The following is a 20,539-nucleotide window of genomic DNA, read 5'->3' on the forward strand; positions in this document are numbered from 1 at the left end:
GCTTTTTTTTATTATCTGGAATTGATCGGATATTTGATTAATGATTTATTTTCAAAATTATTGCATTATAAAATTAGCTCTAAATTTGTTCATAATTTAAAACGATAATCAATGGTGGTTAATGTTATCACAATTTAAATCTGTCGATGATCTGCCTTGCATATTTTATATCTTTATTTACAATTGAATCAACATAATTTGTAAATGATACGAACATTGTTTGATATATTTTAACCTAATTAATAATTGAACGCTTCTTCGATAATTGATAAAGCACGTAATTGTCAAATAAATATATTAATTACTCACGTACCCTATAAATTTTATTTGATAAGATGTTAAAGTTTATATTTCTTTAACACGTTCGTTAAGGATATATAACATTTGGCATATATTCCAATAGAAATGAGGCTAATGTCATTTCGAAAGGAAAATTAATTTACGCATGATTGAAGTATCAGTATAAACAGTGTTAAATTAAATTCTACACGGTGAAGTATAGTGTTGTAACTGAACCATTGATTCCAGTAACATTATTATGAGTCATGATTATTTGAAAAAATCGCTTAAGGAATTAGTGCTTATTTTTAATTAATTGGTACGTTGAATTTTAATAATATAAATTGTGAATAATTTTTTATTTCCAATAATCAACTCTAACGAATAATATTAAATTAAATTTCATTCGATTCACGACAGCAATTAATATAATTAATATAATATAAAATATTTTTATCGATCGATTTATCTATCTATAATTTATTACAATATTATCTAGATCATTTCTCTTTACATAAAATTTTCCGAAAGATAATTATAATAATATCGATTATTAAACAATTAGTTGTGATTGACGAGTATACTAATAGTTATTTTTTTAATACAATAATATTAATATTTTTGTAATAAGATAAAATATTTTCTTATTCACTTTTATTTTCTAATTTACTAATTGTTGGTAGGAATATTTTTCTCGTTAGATAATTTTTGAATCGGTATGCGGAATCAATCAATGTCAAAGCTTTTAAAGTTTAAAGTTAACCGGACCTTGTTTAATACCTTATAAATTCTAGTTCCGGATTAATGATTTAATTCTAAGTACTTGTGTTAGAACAACACGTTATAAAATCTCACCGTCTTTCAGATTGGAAATTGATCGTAAGACAAGTTTTTTCGAGAAAAGAATTTCATTACTTTTGTTTGTATAATCTTTTTTTTTCTTCTTTTTCTCTAAACTATTTCGACGGATATTATAAACGTAACTTTCTATGATTGTGAGTTGAATTAATTATCGATTTTTAATTGTGCTATACTTTTAGTTTCGTGAGATATTTCATTGGTTTTAAATCAACAGACGATATTTATTGATCAATAAAAGAGGGTGCATGTACGTATAAATGTATACTTAACTATTCGCGTATTCAAAAAGTTTTTAATATATAATATATATTTTTAAATTACATTATGTACAAATATTAATATCATACATAATGTAAATCAATGTTCATTATATTGTTTGTATTTTTTGTATATTTGGGTTCGAGTTACTTTTCTACGAACATTTTCTCACGCTTATTCAATACATATTACTAAAAAGGTCGTGTTTTATTTTCTTTTTTACCACTTTTCTATAACCAACAGTATACAGTTTTTATTTTTCTAAATGGGTCACCCATCGATTTTACTTATTACGTTAGAAATCAAACTTGATTAAGCCATTGACTTTGTTTGGTATATTAATATTTTATATTTATATATCAAATTCAAATTGTTATTTAAATCCAAATTTATAATAAGACAATATGATACCATTAATACCATTTCTCCGAATTAGAAGTTCTAATTTTTTTTTTCCAAGAATAAATATGAAATAACATATAATTAATTATAAATGTAATTTAAATGATTTGCAACACGAATTGAAATAATCTTTCATACCAATTTAACGTCTCTTATCGATAATATGATTTTACGTAAAAAGATAATAATAGTTTTTTAATATCACGTACCGTAAGATTTTTAAATACGTTAAAATATAAATTGCGGGAAAGAAAAAGTTTAGATTTTCGTTACTTTGCATTTCTCGTCGAATAAAATTAATCGCATGAAAATCACAGGATTACAAAAAACTTTGGAAATATCGTTAAAAAACGGTCGAAGAGAATTGGAGCATAACGAACGTTTCATAATAGTTTGTTAAATTGACCTTCATTTTTAAGAACGGAATTAACGTTGATCGCATAAGGAAAAAAAACAGAAAAAAAAGAACGGGGAAAAACGTTGTATATTTTGACTTAATAATATGGTTGCATGTATCGCGTTCATTTTCTACATAGTTGCGAAATGAAATAGATGAAAAATATTATTCGATAGAAATTGAATACATTATGATAACTTTTACCTCCATTTGTCAATAAATCATCCCTTCATTAAATTGTAACTCGTTAAATTCACGAACAAAAGGTATCTTTATGGCGAATTATAAAAAGTTTAAAAAAATAATTAATAAGAACAATAAACAAATAAAACAATTATGTTATCTTTATGTAGGAAAATCCTGGCCAAATTGATATTGTAAAAAATATTCGATTCACCGTAATTAATATATCATTCATATGTCAAATTCATTATAACTCGAGGTAACTAAAATACTTTCGTATTATTTATTACTAAATAGTCATAAAAATTATTTTCACTTACAAGGAGAATGGTATATATTTTTTATTAGACGTTTATGAAACTTAATAAATTTATATGGATTTGTTACTTGAGCTATAGACCGTACATATGAGGCTTTTATAACAAAAAAACTCCTACGTATACAGTCGTTTTCAAGTAAATTAGGGTATATATAGAGTATAAATTTATTAAGTTTCATAAACGTCTAAAAAGAACATTTATGACATTCTCCTTGTTAGTAATGCTAATTTTAATTATTCAGAAAATTCATGTTTAGTGTACAATGTATAGATCACGTGGTTTTGATAAAGCAAAATGTTAAACAATCGTTTCGGCCTTCAAACATCTCATATGTAACTCGATCATTGTTTGTATATTGCATCTATTATAGTTATCTAATTCACAAAAACGGAGTAAGAGTCTATTTATATTGCAAAAAACAATAAACTATAACATAATCATACTAATAGAAGAGAAAAATAAGTAATTATGTTGACTTTCCAATATATTTTTAAAACGTTATTTGAAACGTTACCTATCTTTGATTAATTAGACTTATTATCAAGTCATTTAAAGATAACATAATTACTAGCGTTTTTATTTATTACTATTATCTTATATAATAAATATGCGGTGTCTCAGGAGACAAATGAGATAAAATTTGAGTATGTGTGGGGGGACAATAAGTGTAAGAGGAGTATCATATGTTTGGGGCGGAGGGGGGGTGTAGAGCGGCGGCCCAATAATTTAAACTGCCGAGAACAACGATAAAATGTTTCACGACGAATACAAGAAAAGAAGACTTAAAAAAGCAGTCAGTGTTTAATAGTCAAGAAGTGAACAGGTTTTACTGTATTATTAATATTATTATTATTATTATTATTACTATTTTGTATTTTATTTATTAGAATATATGAAGAGAGAGAGAGAGAGAGAGATTTTCTTCCATATCAAACCTATCATCAACATTATTGTAATTCATATTTTTCACTCGTCAGATATCTTTTCGAAAAACTGACTATATATATATACAGAAAAATAATTATTTTTTTGATTATTTAGCTAAAAAATGAGTTTTTGTTCAATTTTTTCACAGACTTGTTGATTTCAAATAAATTTTTGTATTTGAATAACAGTTTTAAATATTTGATTATTTTACTTTGTGGAATTTTATTGTTAACTTTAGTACGATCCTCGGTATCTTGACTTTGAACACGGTGAAAGTTATGTGATTGCATTTGTCATGGTGTTTATTACTTTTATCATTAGTACAGTCAAAATCGCGTAAGAATTTTAATATTATATAAATTGATGTATATAGTTTTAGTATACACATATAGTAAATACATATAATCTAGTGAAATTGCTATTTTCAATTTTTCTCCATTTCTTTGCGGTTCCTTTTCGGTCTCTCTATCATTCGTTTACCAGAGAAATTCAATCATAGGTTTGCAATTTAGTGAATAACTAACGTTGATAGGTGAAACTTATGCTTTAGAAACGTTTAAGATATTTTTACGTATTAATAATGTTATCGAAGAAAATTGTAAACAAATTTCAATCAACCGAGATGACAAGATATTTTATGAATATTTTTGATTTTTATAATGTTTATAACGTCGTCACAAAAATGTTTGTTGATGCTTTCTCTGTTTTTATATTTAAACTGCCTCCCGACCACCCACCCCACGTCTTTTCTTCGACGCATCGAAGAATCATTAATTGACTATTTAAGAAATTAAATCGATCACGGGGAAGTCGTATAATTTGATTTCTAAATCCATTAACGGTAATTTGTTTTCTTTAATGTGTTTTCATTCATATCATTTGTTTTCTTTTTTCTATAGTCCAACGTATTTGCATTCGTTTCTTTATTACAGGATCGGTGCAATGCAACTTAATTGTGCAGTACATTCCGGTGTAACCTTTTTAATTCGTTAGATAGTTGTATAAATTTGATTTAGAAAAAATTCTTTTATCATTTCTTGAAAATTATTTACACAATTAATTTCGCGATAATCTTCTTCTTCTTCTTCTTTAGCCCGTTTGCGCCCAGTATTGAGCATAGGTTTCCCTTAACGCATGTTAAGGGTTTTTTTGGCCATAACTCGCCACGCTGGCCATACGGGTTGGCGAGTATAAAATTATAGGATATTAAGAAAGGAGAATTTGTGGATTTGAAAGGAGAGTCAGGGATGGGACAATGGTTTCACCCGAATAGTCTTGGGAGACATAAACCAAGGCTCGCGTAGGCAAGGGCGCGTCCCTGAAGTAGATCTGACAACTATCGGGTTCATAGTTGAGTATCTACCCGCTACCTAATTCGCGATAATATCTCTTATTAAATATAAATATTCGAGAAATATCTTCTTATATTCGCAAAATTATTCTTAACAACATATATTAATATAATATTTTATATTTCTCATTAAAAAGATTTAGGTATACTTTGAAATCTATGCGATTTTTAACAAGGAAATTTAATAGTTTCATTATTCATTTATCCTATTTAAAATTAATTGTTATAATTGCGCCAATCTCCAATATTTCGCATAAATTATTGTTAAACAATGTCTTCAGGAACGATAAAGACACGTAAGAACAATTATAGGATTATTATTAAGATTTTAAAATGTAACGATGTTACATTAATTATAAAAAAGAATATTTTTTTTGTTCACTATCACACCCACAGAAAAAGAGTAAAAAGATATCTGCGACTAATCATACGCGCTAAAGAAATCTACGAAAAACGAAACTCATTACGATCATAAAAAAAAAATCGCTTTCGCTTTTAATTCTTTTCTTTTTTCTTTTTTTTTTTTTTTCTTATTTCTCTTCGCATGCCAATGCATTTCGTGCGTGTTACTTTTTTTTCTTCTTTTTATCTTATGTTAAATAATTATATTATTGTTACGAAATGATCGAATGCTATCGAAATAATATATGGCACGCGATATTAATTGTTTTTTTCTAGTTAAGCAAACTTACGTAAGTACAAAATAAATAAAATTCTCTCCTAATGAAATAATTATCAATTTAATTTCTAAACGAAAGCCAAGCCAAACTTCTATCGAATTGTATTGAGGCGTACAATTTTAAGTGGTTTTTCTTATTGTTAGATAAATTAATGAGATTAAATGTTTATTATCATAGATCTTACTGTTTATAAATGAGAATCATACATGCGTTAATTTTAATTGCTCTTAACAAACGAAATTTTATTCGTGATCATTTGAAATGTGAAATTCCAGAATAGCGAACGAGGAACAACGCTAGAAATAATTAATTTTCTATTGTTATTTATTCGACGATAAAATAATAACATTCCAATTTTGTTTATTAATGAATAATCTGTATTTATTATTAATTAATTCATCATTTTGTATTAAATATCTTATAGAAAATAATTAATATTAATTTATATTATAAAATTTATCGACGAATAATTTAAATAAAGGCGGAAAATAATATAAATTATAAATATAAATATAATATTTAATATTGTAAATTTCAGAAACATGCTTGGAAGAAAAATATCATGGCTACTATTGTTTCTTTTTCTTGGCAAAACTTTCGATGCGGGAACAGGAACAAACCAACCAGGTAATTAAATTTATCTTTCGTTGCACACAATTAACAATATAAATAGCATTTGCAATTATTTAAACAATAGTAATTATATCGATAAGTAAACGTCGTGTTCTTTCGAATTACTTTCATAATTTAATCTATGATCTCTCGTTAAAATCAAATAAATAGTTTTTCATGTTACAGAATAAGTACAAACAAATATAGAAAAAAAACCAGAAATTCGTGTCGTAAATTTGGTTCATTAATGTGATTTAGAAATGTGTTTTTTCCCCTTTTTTTTCTTTTTATATACGTTCATTGATAGACCTTCTCTTCGGAAAACAGCAACGGAAAGAAAGAAAGATCGGTTCGTGAATGTCCCAGAGAATATTTCTTATGTGCATAAGTTGTTACTCGCATACGCGAAAGTGGAGCATTAGAAGTATATACGATTTTAATATAAAAAAAAATTATTGCTTGTTCAAGGATAAAAAGATAAATGAAAAGAAATAAACGATAATGAAATTATAAGTAATCTTCAGAAAGTTGAACCTGATCTTGTTAAAAAGTTCATTCATTGAATCCTTTAATAATTGTTTTTGCGAGTCCCACAAAATCATGAAACAATAATTAGTGCAGAACTACTTTCATTTTTATATAACGATTAAATATATTCTACTTTTTAATATAATTATTATTGTTATTATTATATAAATAAAAACTAAATACTTTTAATTATTATAATTTTCAATATTAAAAGATACGTATATTATATAGATATAATTAAAATTAATATATCACAATAAATGGAGTAAAATTAATAATAAGTATATTATTCGTTAAATCGCCAATGCATAAGTAATATTAATTGTTCGATAATTTCTATACAAATCAATGTTAAATTGATATCCAAAAATGAATTGAAAATAATCTTATTATACACAAAGTTGTAAAAAAAAAATTCATTTCAATTTTGTAAAAGGAAACAAGTAGTTCAAGATAACTATCTCTGTGTCCTGTTAAACTAGCATTGACAAATTGAAAAAAAAACCCTATACAGATTTAATCAATCCCGTAGAAAAAAAGGTATTAAATTATTTTCTCAAAAGGTTAATAGACACAAAGTAGCCATTTAAAGTTGCATGCAATAGAAAAATGATATTACCAAAGTTAAACCGGTATTCATTTATTTGGTTGTTTACGTACGATCAAGATAGAAATTTTGCAGGAAAAAGAACCAAGCGTGACGCTTAGAATTTTATATTTTTATCGTAGTAGATATAAAACAACACGTAGCTACAGCACAGACTGAATCATTTCAATATATCGAAATAGTGAATGTTTCTCTACCTGCTTGGTCTGCAGATATTTTCGATCCCCTGTCCTTTGAAATACGATCATTGAACCGAAACTGTTCCGTATTGAAACATAGTACTAAATCGATTAAATGTATTCAATAAATCGAATAGTGAACGTTCCTACATTAGGATTGGTATTTTCGATCGTGTCTTTGCAACACGATCTTTTCTTGTTCAACCGTTTATCAAATATTTCATAAAAATTAACTTTATGTGTAAATAAATTTATTCAATTTGTTCAATTGTTGATTGATAATATTCTACTACATAATTAGTCCCAAGTTTCTCGAATCATTTTTTTAAACAAAATTCTCTATTTCATACATATTTAATTTTGTTATATTTAACAAGATTAACAGGATATCAATTAAAAACAATTAATGAGTTAAAAAATAAATCGAATAGCATATTTAAATAACGTCTAATTAAACTTATGTTAATTAGAAAAGTGAAAGTTATTAAAACGTAATGGGAGTTGGGTACTGTTACCGATACTAGTAATATTATTCTCAAAGTTTAAAGATCGTAAGATATATCATTCTAAACGATTACTATCGTGTTATCCGTTGGTATACAAAAAGCTAATAAAATTTATGGTACCGGTTGAAAGCAGTGAAAGGTGTTCACTCCCTCGTGCTATTGTTTTTTCAACCTAACTGTAGATTAAGAAAAAAAAAACCCTTTCTACAACAAGGACACTTGTCGTATCGATGTAATTAAATAACGTGTTATAGTCGTCGTGTCGGTAATTTTTAATCAGAACTATTTCTTTTTTTCTCTTCGAAATATCAGATTGTTTATAATTAAAAAAAAATCTGAAGAAAAACAGCTACTACATAATAATATATAAATGCTATCTTTGTCTTTATCTTTACTTATGCGTTTCTCGTGTATCCCGAATAATGTAACCGAGATATAAGATAAAATATCTCTACGACCATGGAAAATCCTATAGCAATCGTTATACTTTCGAATATTTTCCGTGAGAACATCGTAACTTTAACCACCCTCCTCCCTTCTTTCCCACCCTTTCGCGAATATATAATATATATATATACTATAATAGTCTTGTCTCTAACACGGAACATAAAACTATTTGCCATAATAGCTAGTTTTTCGTTGGATTTAGTCAGTTCCGTGTAAAGATTTATAGCGTATAACGAACAGTTGGTATTTATCTTTTATCTTTTTTTTTTATTTTCCTTTGAAACGATCGTAAAATGTTTCCAATAAACCCTTCTTTTTTTTACAATGTTTCAATTCACAGATAAAGCAACAACGAAAAATTTAGATTTGGAAGGCTCGGAAACTACTTACAATAGCTTTTTCAGTCATCCTTTCAAATATTTTTACACGCCGAAAAACAATGTTTTTACAACTTACAACATATTCACCAAGTCACCCAATGTAATAAGTTTTTCTCCTCTACAAACGTAAGTATCAATCAAATTTATTGTTCGTTTTGTTCTTAATTTATTTTTTTTATCCAAATACAAACTAACAACGAATAATATTATTAATTTATATAATATAATTATTAAATATAAATTATAAAACGATATATATGTGCAGGCATATTGGTGAAAAAAAACAATTAAATCAAATATATCGATATGTTGTTTTAAAATCGTTTGAAACAATATACGAATTAAAACATAAATATTCTAAAAAGAAAAAAGTTCTTGTCAGAGAAGTTGTACGATACGTTTTAATAATATCAAATTGCAAGTGAAATCTACGTTAAAGAATTTTCTCAATGAAATGAATAAATAGAGATGTAGTATTTCATTCATGTTAACAAATTGTACGAGAGATTTAATAAGAAGTGAAATTTCTTTTTAAACGAATGTAAAAGATAGAGATATAGATATATTATTTCAAACCAGTCCGTTCCACTCTTTTCAATTTGTTCTTTATCTATCTTTCTAGGTAATTATGTTGAATGACCTTCTGTGTGTAAGACAACTCATGACATTAAAAGTCAGGAAACGAGCGGTCTTCATTCGTAATTATACCACCATTAACTGTTAAACACAAATTTATTCATATAATATTTCAAACAAGCTCTATTATTATTTCGATAGATTATTTAATAAACTCGTAATAAAAAAATAATGTAAATACATCGATACGCCAAGCGTATCGCTTTTAAATTAATAATCCAGTTTATATATGTACGATGCATATGTGTTTAAGTATTTCATATTCTGTTTTTATACTTTTAGTACATCATTTTCTTTCTTTTTCTATAAAGCATTTGATTGATACTCAATTTTTATATATTTAATAATTAAATATATCACCATTATATAAAAGATACAAATGTTTATGATCGATAGGTAATAAATAATACGACAATATATACATATATATAACTTTACCAATTTCTTTTTTTCTATTTTTTCTTTTGATTGGGTTAATCAATTTGGTTGCAAAAGAAATGTGAATAAGTTAAATAAATTGAATTAATACACTAATCAATTTTTAAATTAAAATGAATAATACCGATTAATATTTCAAATTTTTATATCGTAATCGTTTCAATTTTTATCAATATAATTTTAATATAATATAATTTAATATTTTATAATTTAATATAATATAATTTTGTTTTCTTGATTCGTTTGATGAGACAATTGTATATGTATCACCAATATGGGAATGTATTAAACCACTAATAGAATTATTAATAATAATATTTTTATAATATTACAGACAAAATAATTGCGGTGATACGTTCAATGGACAATGTCCCAAAAATAGATATCGTAGTATAGATGGAACATGTAACAACATTTACAATCCCACATGGGGTTCGGCTAATACACGATATGGACGTCTCCTTCCACCCAATTACGCGGACGGTAAGTAATATATTTAATTGTTTTATAATAATTACATTCCATAAAACATTTTAAAAATTATTTCATACTTAATGCGTTCATATAATTAACCTTATAATATAAACGAATACTAAGTTCAAATACCAGGGTTATTATACAAATTATGTAATAAGTATTTCAATTATTATTCCATTCAAACCAATCGTTATTTAATCAATTTATATTGAACCGACAATACTGATCATAGTTTTTTTTAGTATGAAGTAGAACAATTTTTTCGCGATTTGATATAATTGATAACTAATATAAGTTGGAATTAGTCAATGGGGACAAAAATAAGCCATTATTCGTTTGATATATGCTTCATTAATGATCCCTCGAAGCATATAAGGTTATATTTATTATTGGTATATCATTTATCGTTATTATGCAATATACTTGTCCCGTTATGCGTATGTCTCTAATTGTCGAGGAGAATGTTATTTTCCTTTCCTTTACTTTTCTTTACCCTTTTCCCAGTTGTTGCTTTTTTTTGTTCACCCAACTTACGTTGTTAACGTTTTTCAACTTCCGCTTTCACAGAAACTAATATTTTGTTTTTTTGTTTATTATCATTCTTCAAAATGAATTATATGATATGTACGCGTGTTACGACGATGTAAAATAATTGTAAGATTTTTCTTGTAAAAATGTTACAATAATAATGACACAGTCGTATTTTTTGTTCTCATGCGTAAATCGAACGTGACAGAATTATTCGTGCGTATTATTCCAGTCACTGCGTAAAATGTATATAATGTATGTAAATCTTAGGTTAGATGTTGCAGTAGTGAAAATTGTTCAACGAAGCGTGAATTTAATTTTGTTATTAACTAGTTTACAACACGAGTCTTACGAATTTCGTGATAGCCATTAATACGCTTAGATGACAAACCAGAAATCATTACGAAAGTATACTTAGTTCTTTAATAGAATAAACAATAGCCTTTATACTTTCGATCATTGATTTTGTTATATATATATATGCGTGTATACGTGTCATATAAATTAATTAATTATACACGCACACAAAAATATTCTAAAAATTCGCTTGAAATTTAGTGAATGGAAAAAGTAATAAAAAGGATACAAATTACTTTCCACAATATCGATATAAAAATTAATGAAACCTTTCTTTTTAAACTGGCGATAACAAAAAACAACAAACAGAACAATATTTTTGCTAGAAAAGACGAGTCAACTACAATTTTAATCAAATAAACTTTTATCCCAGTCGTCCCTAAAAAAAAATAGATTTTTATAATCCTCTTTATTTTTCTTGTATTTTTTACAATTTTTAAAAATGTAACCACGATTAAATTGTTATCATAAATGTTTATACGCTCAATCAGTAATTGATCGTTAACATTTCACATGTGTATTCATACGAATAATAATTATATATATGTGAGTGCGTTTTAAATGATATTATGCATTTCAAAACTTTGTCTCACATTATTGATACATACTTATGTCAAGGTTAATGGACTAATACTAATTATAAGTAAACATTCGAAGTATTGACGTGCACTAGATCGCGGCGCAGAATTAAGAATGGAAAATTTGTATCACTTTTGTTTTTATTATGTCACGATCCACACTTGTTGGAAGAAAATGCATCAAGAATATTAATTACTTCTGACAAATAGTTAAATATAATATCAATAATTCATACCGAAGACAGAATAAATATTTTTTCTTTTCTTCGTACATTAATTAATAGATTATTGATCGAAGAATTTTTCAGGATAAAATCACTATGGTTCAATATTATGTTTTCACTATGTTTCACTTCGTTAAGCTGTGCTCTAGTGCGTTACGGCCTTAGGTGTAACACTTTCCTGTCTTAACACTTTCTCATCCGTTTAAATTAATTCTACCCAATTGTTTGCAATCGTAACAAATTAAATTCGATATATTTATATCTATTAATTATAATGAAACTTAAAAACAATTATTAAGTTATACGTAGTATCTCTCTATCTACATAAATATTTTATATTACTTTTATATTATATTTTATTATAAAAAGAAAAGGACATTTGTGAGTTATGAATTAAAATAAAATGAATTTTCTAGATTTACATTAAAATCAACATTTTATATTTAAAATCAAATAATAACGAAAATTGATTATATTATTTGACTATTAATCTGAATTAAATAGTATAAAATTATAATATATATATATATATATTAAAAACGTATCGTTATTTTAAGATTCATGACGAATGTTAGAATTTTCATAATTTTATTTCAAACATTTCAATATATTTTTTTATAAAAAATAATAAAAAAAAATTAAAGAAAAAGAAGATAATAACCAATTATAACAAGAAGATTGAATAAAGACCGATTAATTAAATAATCATTCCCATGAGTAAATTCTGTTCATAAATTAAAATGAGTCATATCATAGTTTATTCAACATTCATTACCATAAACGTGAGTGTAATAATCTAAAGCACGTTTGTATAATAACTTGGCCGACTTTTAAACTGCTGCGTGAACATTTATTAGTAACATATATTTTACAGGTTGAGTCATTAATTTTTGTCACCAACATATATTCGAAAATATGATAGTACAAATTAATACATAACTGATACTTTATTTATTTCAACGAAATTTAAACGTTTAATTAATATTTCATTATTTAGGAATCCAAGAACCAACGAAGTCAATTACGGGAGAAGAATTACCTTTATCAAGGATAGTCAGTTACACACTATTTCCCAGCATACCTATCAAGGACAACAAATATACATTGGCTGCTATGCAATGGGGTCAAATTATAACCCATGATATGGCTTTGATCGAAGGAACAACACAATCGCGTAAGTATTATTATATTTTTCGTTAAAAATTTGAAAATATATAATATATTAAATATTATTTATATTTTATATTCGAAATTTCATTGATAATGTATCATCTAATTATGGTGTTTTTTTTATTATTTTTTTTTTCCAAGCTATATATATGTGTGTGTGTGTGTGTATATAAATTGTACGTACTTTCAAGAGTATCTGCCATTATCCAGAATAAAAATAAATGTGTGCACAAAAAAAACTACTTAAAATTCTAAAAAAAGTTTTTTGTTTTTTTTTATCACCGAAGGTTCCACGTGTTGTTCGAACGAACGTCACTTTTCAACTGAATTATAAATTCATGTAGGAAGCAGTTGGTTTCTTACCTCTCTGCTATTAGATGCTTTAACTATCAAAGTATCCAAAACCAAAGGCCGAAGGTTCGAAGTTTAAAACTTTGGAAGTTTCCCCTGCCCCAAGTTTCAGAGATTTGAAATTAAAGTCTAACGAGACGGAAGATTGATTGATAAGATAAAATAAAAAGACATTTGTTAAAAACAAAAATAGCTCGTAAATTAAACAACGAGAGAGAAAAGTAATAAAAATTAAATATTTAAAATTTTTGTATCACTTTTACAAACAACGTTATCATATCAAATTCAAAGAAATATTTTCGTCTTATAAATAGTCTAGCAATGTATAGTTGAAATTATAAAAGAACACGGAACGTTTCAATTGAATTATGGATTCTTTTTTCTTTTTTTTTCTTTTCATTTGTCTCATTAAAGGAACAAAAAAATCTAATCTAAATGATCATAGATACAACATAAGAAAAATATTTAATATCAGTTCGGTATGAAATGAAAATGATGAACAATTACGTATCATATTTGACACCTGTTTCTAAGAATTCATTTAATACACTGTTATGAAAGATACCAAGATAGTTAAAATTAGGTATATCTTGTGGTAATTATCTTGATTACCTTTTCAAATGATCCAAAATATCATAATATGTTTCTAAAAAAAGAAAGGATAAATCGTATGCCTCGTTAACAAAACTATATCTATACAAGTGTGTTACATAACATAAACGATTTATTCGAAATAAAAAAAAAATAATAAGTCATAAAAAATTCTAACATTCTCGAAACAAGGCAATGGCATGTCAATAATCTTATTGATTTTACTCAATCCTGATATCGGACAACATTGCAACGTAAGAAACGTGTTTTTTTTTTCTTTTCAATCATGCGATTTCCTGCCATAGTAGCGGTGTACAGGTTCTAAATAACGTATTCATTAAGTGAAACTCATTTAATGTTATATAGAACGATACTTTAATAAACTATTAGAGTTACCAGAAAGTATATTTACGTTTTTATTATAAATATATTTCGAATAAAAATAATTTATAATAATTAAAATATATTCGATCAATGGTATAATTAAATATCGTTGTGATTATTAATCAACATAAAATTTCAATTAATTAAGAAATACATTGACGTATTTAATCAACGTGGATGGGTTGAAAAGTTTTGAGCTTAACATAAAATCTGCCATTATCCAGAATAAAAATGAATGTGTGCGCAAAAAAAAAACTACTTAAAATTCTAAAAAAGCTTTTTGTTTTTTTTTATCACCGAAGGTTCCACGTGTTGTTCGAACGAACGTCAGACAAATTTTTATCATTTTTCGACATGGTATTAAAACTATCTTGTAGAATAAGAAATAAAATTAAGACTTTTTGGTATCTCTAATATAAAAGAAAAAAAATTTTGCTAAGACTTTTTATTCATTATTGTTGTGTATATTTGTTTTCTATGAAAATAGATCCACATAGTATACAATGCTGTACGAATGATGGTTATTTAATACACAAAGGAATAGCCGATCCGAGATGTTACCCCATTATTATACCCTATAATGATCCATACATCAAGTCACTTGAATGTATGAGCTTTGTTCGTAGTATTACTGATCTTGACCGTGGTTGCAACTTACGAAACAAACCCGCTGTAGAACAGGTTCGTTACTTTCTCATATAATATCCTTTTGTAACTTCTTATAGATCTATTGCGTTAGTATTTTTCTATCAGAGACAACTAATACATGGTAGCACCAATTTTCAAAAATTTTCACTTTAATTTAGCAATTGTTTTAATATTAAATTATTACAGACAAAATAATATTGTGGTAATAGATTATGAATTTAAATTTTAAATGTAATCTTTATTACTCATCGTTACACACACACACGATAAATCGATTTATTATGAATACATTTTACGTATTATAGTTAACTTCTGTTACACATTATTTGGATCTTTCGATCGTTTATGGATCAACCGATCAAGTTGCAAACAATGTTCGTGCCAGAATTGCTGGACGTTTGCGGGTAGATATCCGTGATAATAGGGAATGGCTTCCATCTGCAGAAAACAAATCGGCAATTTGTAATATTGACTCTCAGGACGAAATATGTTACGCAGCTGGTAATGTCCTCTTTTTATATTTTTATTATCTTACTTATCAAATAACTAACAAATAATTTTTATTTGAACGATCCAATAGATCATAATGTTGCATTAAACACAATGATTTTTCCGATTTGTTACGTTCAATAACAAATAAATTAAATTTATTGAAATATAATTGAAATGTCGATAGATGCTTTATATGTAAAAATTTGAATTATTTATACAAATATTAAATATTAGGAGTAAAAATCGTTTTGTGCAATAACGAAAATAAAATGTTGCTTACAAGCGACATCTATCGGTACGAAAATTTATAAATATCTTGTGTATTACAATATTATGAGAACTAAACGAAGATTTCTAACTTATAGACACTATATGAAATAATGCCTATTTTCAGGCGTAATATAATATATTATATTTTTAAAATGAATAATTATAGAAAAAAAGAAATTAATAATTAAATAACACATCGAACGTTTCATAATTTTATGTGTTTCTCACGTTACTTATTACTTAATAAAATTAAATTTTGTTTTTATAGGTGATACTCGTGTAAATCAAAATACCGAATTAACGGTATTGCAAATATTGTTACTCAGAGAACACAATCGTATAGCGGGCATACTTGCACGTTTAAATCCTCATTGGTCAGATGAAATGATTTATCAAGAAACCAGGCGTATTCTTATTGCCAAACATCAACATATATCGTATTACGAATGGTTACCATTGTTCCTTGGTATAAATTTTATTTTTTTTTTTTTAATTAAAACTTTTTAATCTTTTTCTATATTCTTTAACACATAATATAACATATATTATAATAAATTATTATAATATATATTATGTATATAGGTGAAAAACAGACTTACGATGGTAAAATACTTTACGATACGGACGATTATGTTAACGATTATAATCCCCACGTTGATCCAAGTGTTCTTAATGAACATTCTACTGCCGCATTTAGATATTTCCATTCTCTTATTGCCGGCTATCTCAAGTTAGTATTTAACCAATCGATTTATATCAATGTTACATCCCCTTCTTTCAAACTAATCACATTATTCTTCTAATCAAAAATTGTTTAATTTTTATTTATACATATTAGACTAATAAACGAAGAAAGACATTCAGTTTCACAACCATTAAGACTCAGCGATTATAATAATAAACCTGCCGTTATCGAACGTGATGATAATATGGATAAACTTACCAGAGGTTTGTCGTGTCAACACGAATTAGCCAGTGATCAATTTTTCGACGAAGAAGTATATATCTCTATTATATCTTTTTTATTAATTTATTATATTTCTTACAAAAAAGTGAATTAAATCAAACAAAATTAACGATATTAATCTTACGTTTTATTTTATGAAATATAATGATTTGTTTTTTTTTTAATATCTTCATTTACTTTATTGTTATAATTTTATGTAATTTCTCGCTTTTTATTTTAGATAACGTTATACTTGTTTAAACGTAAAGAACAATTCGGCATAGACTTACGTGCTACGGATATACAAAGAAATCGTGATCATGGGCTAGCATCGTATAATGATTTTCGTGAATATTGTCATTTGAAAAAAGCCAAACATTGGAATGATTTCAGCGACTACATATCTCCTGAAGTATGAAGAAATTTGTATTCATTGAAATTATTCTCTTCAAAAGAATATATTAAATTAATTATTATTCAAATATTTGCTTCTCTTTGTAGAATATTGAAAAATTAGCGAGTTTGTATTCTTACCCTGATGACGTAGAATTAACTGTTGGTGGTTCTTTGGAAGAACATGTGCCAGGAACTCTTGCTGGTCCAACCTTTCTTTGCATTCTTCTCAGACAATTTTATCGAACGCGAGTTGGTGATCGATTCTGGTACGAAACTGGTGATCATGAATTGGCATTTACCAGAGGTTAGTATTAAATATATAATAATATACATATTTCACACAAAAAAATACAATTTATTTCTAATCTGTCAAGTATTCGTTCAATAGGTATTTAAGAAATTAAATAATAAACTGTAATGCTTTCAGAACAATTGAAAGAAATAAGAAAATCAACTATATCCAAATTATTCTGTAACAATGGTGATAATATTAAATTGATGCAACCCAAAGGATTCGAACTTATTTCTGAATCGTAAGTATGAAATTTATGTTTTACGATTATCAGAACGAATACGTTCTTCTTCCTAATTCTATTCGTCTTTCAGAAATCCACTTGTTGATTGTAACGATCTTCCTGACATGGATCTATCATTATGGAAAGATTACGCGCCAGAAATTAAGAAGAATAATTATAAGCCTATTTTTTTATATTATAAAAAATGAATTAAACAATTGAACAATTTGTTTTAAGTAAAACCATCATCACCAAATGGTCAAATTTTCTTTATTGGTTATTAAAGTAGTATTGTAGATGATATTAAATAAATTTGTATATAAATGAAAAAAAATATATATATATACATTATTTATATTTATATATAAAGAATATATTAACAAATGTGTATTGTAAAACTAAACAAAGAACATATAACAAAATTTACTCTATGTGTAACACATGCAAATATAGATAAAAGTTATTTACGATAAAAAAGTTATTTTATGATAATATTTATTTCGAACCTTGAATAAAGTCATAAAATTGCAAATAAATGTAAAATAGAAAAATTACTTTATATATCATTACAAAAATATTGCAATGTAGAGAAGACAGTAATTATAAAATATTATTAATATATTTTACATATACATACATACAAATATAAATATATATTGCATATATAATAATAAATAATATATATTATATATTTTTTGTGTTGTATATAATATATAATGCACATATACCTATATAATGCATATTGAGCATCAAATGTATAAAGAAACAAAAATCAATCTGTAAACTCAAAAGTAATGATAAATGTTCTATTCTATTTATTTTCCATTATATCAATTAATATAAAAACATTTCTTCTTATAATATCTATAAAAATGTACGTAAAAAAGAAAACCTTGAAAGAATTGTATGAAAATGTTTGTTGAAAATAACATAGAGTAAATAATAATTAAGACATCACGTGAAGATACTCAATGCTTAAGTTATTCTAATTATTGACTTTGAAAATAACAAATTACATGATAAGGCGTATGTGTCAGTTTAATTATTGTCCTAAAATAGCAACGCAAATTTCTACACTAATGGATATTTCAGTAGACTCTTTCGGAAGTTAGTAAAACGTTCTAAGTGTGGAACGATTCTCATTGACCGCATTGAAATAAAAGAATAATATTTTGCATTACGGTTTTTCTGAAATTATTTTATAGTGATTATTATGAAACACGAATACAACATGATAAAACAGAAATATCAATATTTTGCTGTTATTTTCTCCTGCTTAATTTGTATCAATGGCTGTGCCAGTGCCGCAATCGGTAAATAATATTATAATTTTTTGATAAAACAACCTATTATAGAATTTTGTAAAAATATTTAATCTATAATAATAAAAAAAAAACAAAATATTTTTTATAGAATATGATGTAATATAAAATTGTTATATAAGAAATATTATTATTATTATTATTATATATATATTAAATATTAAATATATTAATTTTATAATAATAATAATTTATATATATATTAATTTTTGATCTATATATATATATTTTTTTTAAGCTGAAGCACCAATCGATTCGACAAGAAGCGTTGCTATTCATCAGGAAGATCTATTAGTTAAGGAACTACTATCACTAGCATTACTATTGGACAATATTCCGTTATTAGGCCCTAAATTGATGATTGTATATGAAAAGATCATCCATTTTATTGGAAATTTCGAATACATGACGAATCATGTAGTAGACAAAATTTTGCGTAATTCTTTACCATGTTCGATAACGGTCAATAGCATAAAATGCGAAGGGATACAACGAAATGGCGGCTTTATATCTATTATCAGAAATGCTATTGATTCAATGCCAAATACCAGGAAATTTTACATCGTAAAACAAATTTTAGATGTGGTACTATGTTTTTATCAAATTAATATGAAAAAATGATCTTAATATGCATTTAAATTAGTTGCAAATGTTATCAAATGTATTAAGCATAATTTGTCATTTTATCTGTTTTTATATTTGTTATAGATGACATTTGCACTTCAAGTTCTATATCTATGGGGAATTTTTATCTGAATTATAATGTATCCGCATAAAATAAAAAATAAAATTTATTAATTTTTAATATTTCATCTTTCTTTTAAATATATCAGTCAGTTTGCATATATTGCTATTTCAAATTTTGTATCGTTAAAAATAAATAATAATAAGAAAATAGGTTTTTATTTAAAAATAAAAACATAACGAGTATGCTAAGGCTTTATTAAACGTATAATGAAAATTATTGGAAATGTTTTGTTTTCGCCGTAAAAAAATTAAATAAAAAATATTTAGTTATATGTATATGTATGAATTTATATATATAAATATATATGGTGTTATGAAAATATTAATTAATATATCAATGTATAAATGAATTAACGTGTACAAAAAAATACATAAGAAAATTTATTTATTTTGTTTTATAATTAGTATACCTTTTACACCTTATTGTTCGTTACTTTAAAAATTTCTATTTATTAAGGATTAATATTATCACATATATATTTAATTTCATAAATATCATAATAATCTCATAAAGATATGTAAATAATCTCATACCAGAATTTTATTTAAATA

General features: G+C 25.5%; 2 protein-coding genes across 2 annotated transcripts; both read left to right on the forward strand.

Annotated features, from left to right (window-relative positions):
• Nucleotides 1-6,200: 6,200 nt before the first annotated feature.
• LOC122516766 (peroxidase-like) lies at nucleotides 6,201-18,376 on the forward strand. Its single transcript, XM_043634864.1, has 13 exons — nucleotides 6,201-6,285; nucleotides 8,878-9,043; nucleotides 10,326-10,474; nucleotides 13,153-13,329; nucleotides 15,139-15,332; nucleotides 15,605-15,800; nucleotides 16,330-16,527; nucleotides 16,644-16,791; nucleotides 16,900-17,059; nucleotides 17,249-17,419; nucleotides 17,509-17,707; nucleotides 17,831-17,936; nucleotides 18,010-18,376. Exons 1-13 carry the CDS (start codon nucleotides 6,201-6,203, stop codon nucleotides 18,125-18,127), a joined length of 2,067 nt encoding a protein of 688 aa, XP_043490799.1. The 3' UTR covers nucleotides 18,128-18,376.
• A 632-nt stretch (nucleotides 18,377-19,008) lies between these two features.
• Nucleotides 19,009-20,042, forward strand: LOC122516769. Its single transcript, XM_043634869.1, has 3 exons — nucleotides 19,009-19,231; nucleotides 19,479-19,825; nucleotides 19,949-20,042. The coding sequence occupies exons 1-3, from the start codon at nucleotides 19,132-19,134 to the stop codon at nucleotides 19,994-19,996; spliced, it is 495 nt and encodes a 164-aa protein (XP_043490804.1). The 5' UTR covers nucleotides 19,009-19,131; the 3' UTR covers nucleotides 19,997-20,042.
• Nucleotides 20,043-20,539: the final 497 nt, after the last annotated feature.

The sequence above is a fragment of the Polistes fuscatus genome, unplaced genomic scaffold, assembly GCF_010416935.1.
Source record: "Polistes fuscatus isolate 324 unplaced genomic scaffold, CU_Pfus_HIC Scaffold2, whole genome shotgun sequence".
NCBI lineage: Eukaryota > Metazoa > Arthropoda > Insecta > Hymenoptera > Vespidae > Polistes > Polistes fuscatus.